This window comes from Mandrillus leucophaeus, unplaced genomic scaffold, assembly GCF_000951045.1.
Source record: "Mandrillus leucophaeus isolate KB7577 unplaced genomic scaffold, Mleu.le_1.0 Scaffold17, whole genome shotgun sequence".
Taxonomy (NCBI): Eukaryota; Metazoa; Chordata; class Mammalia; order Primates; family Cercopithecidae; genus Mandrillus; species Mandrillus leucophaeus.
The window spans coordinates 1270808-1273463 of record NW_012101698.1 but is presented as its reverse complement, the minus strand read 5'-3'; the positions used below and the strand labels follow the sequence as shown (position 1 = coordinate 1273463).

The following is a 2656-nucleotide window of genomic DNA, read 5'->3' as shown; positions in this document are numbered from 1 at the left end:
TCAGCTCACTGCAACCTCCACCTCTCGGGTTCAAGCAATTCTCCTGCCTCAGCCTCCCAAGTAGCTGGGACTACAGGTGTGTGCCACCACGCCTGGCTAATCTTTTTGTATTTTTACCAGAGATGGGGTTTCACCGTGTTAGCCAGGATAGTCGCAATCTCCTGACCTCGTGATCCATCCGCCTTGGCCTCCTAAAGTGCTGGGATTACAGGCGTGAGCCACCGTGCCCAGCCAAGGTTTTAATCTCATTCCACACCCATCCTTGGTGCCTCTAATCGCTGAGGCTTTCCAGGGCCCCATGGTGCAAATCAGCCGGCTTCTTGGTGGATTCCTCATCCTGCAGGTGTGGGTTTCGGTTCTCTCAGCTCTGCCATTTATCTACCAGAAACTAAACTTTGATTAACATCTCCCATATGCTGTTTCTCCTCCTCCATTCCTTTACTGTTGAAGGTTTATGCCTTTTTAATACCTTTATTACTATTTTTGTGGGTTTTTAGGAAGAACAGAAATGAACACATGTTCAAGCCACATGTTTAACTAGAAGTGCTCTGCTGTGGTGAATTTCTACTTCTAAGCAGCACAACTGCACTCTTTATTTCAGTTGAAATATTGCGCAGAACAGTGACTGGAGGCCCAGTCAGCCCTTCCACCCTCTTTGGCTCCAGTGGGCATCTTCCCCAAACCTGAGAGCCCCTCTGGGGACACTCTGAGCATCTTTACTTCATACAACCCTTCCACTCCAGCATAACCGCCCCGTGCATCCTTCCCCATCCATATCCTTTCCATTCCCACATGCACGCAGCCACCTCCACTGTCCCCGCAACCTGGATCATCTTCCTGCAGGAGTTGGAGCCACTTCCCTCTGTGAGGCCTCCTCAATCCTGCTGTTTCGCAGAGATCACTCTTTGCTTACCTTTGGTCTGAGCATTGCTTAAGAGTGACTGATGAGCAAATGGTTGCATTCACCCTGAGCTACTAGGTCCAATACTTATTGCTCCTGGATAGAAGGACCCATTCTCATACGAGTTTCCTGTGGGTTTCCTATACAGGGATGGCCATGACAAAGTGAATCGTTGGTTCAATCTTGCTCCCCGGGGACTAGGTCTGTAGAGATCATGGCTCCATCTGTAGTTTCAAAATTGTTTTCATCATGGTTAATACTTCCCTGGAGGCAGGACTTCTGCCATTAATGAGAAATGAAAGCTTAAGCATTCATTCTGTTCTCTCTGGATCCCCTGTGATTACAGAGCAGAAATGAGAGCTAGAGGATCAAAGTTCTTGATCTAAAACTCAGGAAGAACTAATAAGCTATGCAGGGTGTACAGGTGGGCCATCTCCCAGGAGAACATGAAAACTACCCTGGAAATAAGACAGCTTGATTAGTAGTGTCCCACCTCAACACCGGGAGGAGAGGAAGTCCCCAGCCATCCTTAGAAGGTATCACTGCATATCTTTACTTAAATTCCATGCAAATGTTCATTGGGTCAAGGCCTACATCCCTCCTAGACCAGTAAGGTTAAGAAGAAGCCACCGTAGGCTGGGCGCAGTGTCTCACGCCTGTAATCCCAGCACTTTGGGAGGCCGAGGCAGGCGAATCATAAGGTCAGGAGTTCAAGACCAGCCTGGTCAAAGGTGAAACTCTGTCTCTCCTAAAAATACAAAAAATCAGTTGGGCATAGTGGTGGGCGCCTGTAATCCCAGCACTTTGGGAGGCCGAGGCAGGCGAATCATAAGGTCAGGAGTTCAAGACCAGCCTGGTCAAAGGTGGTCTCTTATACACATCTAGATGTGTATAAGAGACAGGCCTAATAATTCTAATATGTCCTAAGACATGGGAGCAATATTAAGGTAAGTGGATAGGAAAAGCAATCAAGTGACCCGGAATAAACGTCACTGTGCTATGCTACCTCTGCAGAAAGGGACCATTTCAAGAAGCCATTGGGTGACTCATGGTGTCAGTTCCAGAGTCTCAGGTCTTCTCAGGGGATGACTTACCCCGGAGGAAGCGGCCGCTCCCAGGTGGTGGTCTTGGTATTGTGATCAACATAATAGACACGTCCATTGGGCAGCTCTCGCTGTTCCCATCTGAAAAATAAAGTCAAGGGTAGCATGAGACACACAGTGGAAAGGCATAGGCCCCTGTTAGAAAGGAAGACCTTCACCACTCATGTGGCTAATTTACAGGAAGCATCAAAGATGACATGTGAGGTTGACCCAATGGTGAAGCCGGTTCCTGCATGGCTGAGGGTGCCAGCCAGGAGTGCTTCTTGAAGAAACTATAATAGCTCCCCTGTATGGAATCAATGGACCAGCATCCACTATAGATCACTCTAAATTTCCCTAAATGACCCGTAGGAATATATATTCCATGGATTTAAAAATCAATTTAGCATTTCTCCACCATTTCACAATCAAAGGTCCCTTTGGAAACATGATGAAAGATGAGGACCCTTTCCCTTCAAAATGCACTTATGACAAAAATTTGTATTGCAATTTCTGGGTTTCACAGACCCCTCCAAAAGATCATCTATAGGCCCTCCAGTCTTTTTCATCTACCCAACGAGGTACAGAAAAAAGGAAAACTCATTCTACTGGAAAACTGGAGCTAAAAGCAGCCCATCCACGGAGAATTACAGGACCAGAAGATGAGGTGGGA

At 47.2% G+C, this 2656-nt stretch overlaps 1 protein-coding gene across 4 annotated transcripts in view; it reads right to left on the bottom strand.

Moving 5' to 3' along the window:
• Positions 1-2656, bottom strand: part of WWP2 (WW domain containing E3 ubiquitin protein ligase 2) — a 217197-nt gene that overhangs the window by 36847 nt on the left and 177694 nt on the right. For all 4 annotated transcript variants that reach the window (XM_011976702.1, XM_011976704.1, XM_011976706.1 and 1 more), the window contains one exon: positions 1996-2085. In XM_011976702.1, coding sequence (XP_011832092.1) covers positions 1996-2085 — 90 coding nt within the window. The remainder of the gene's footprint in view (positions 1-1995; positions 2086-2656) is intronic.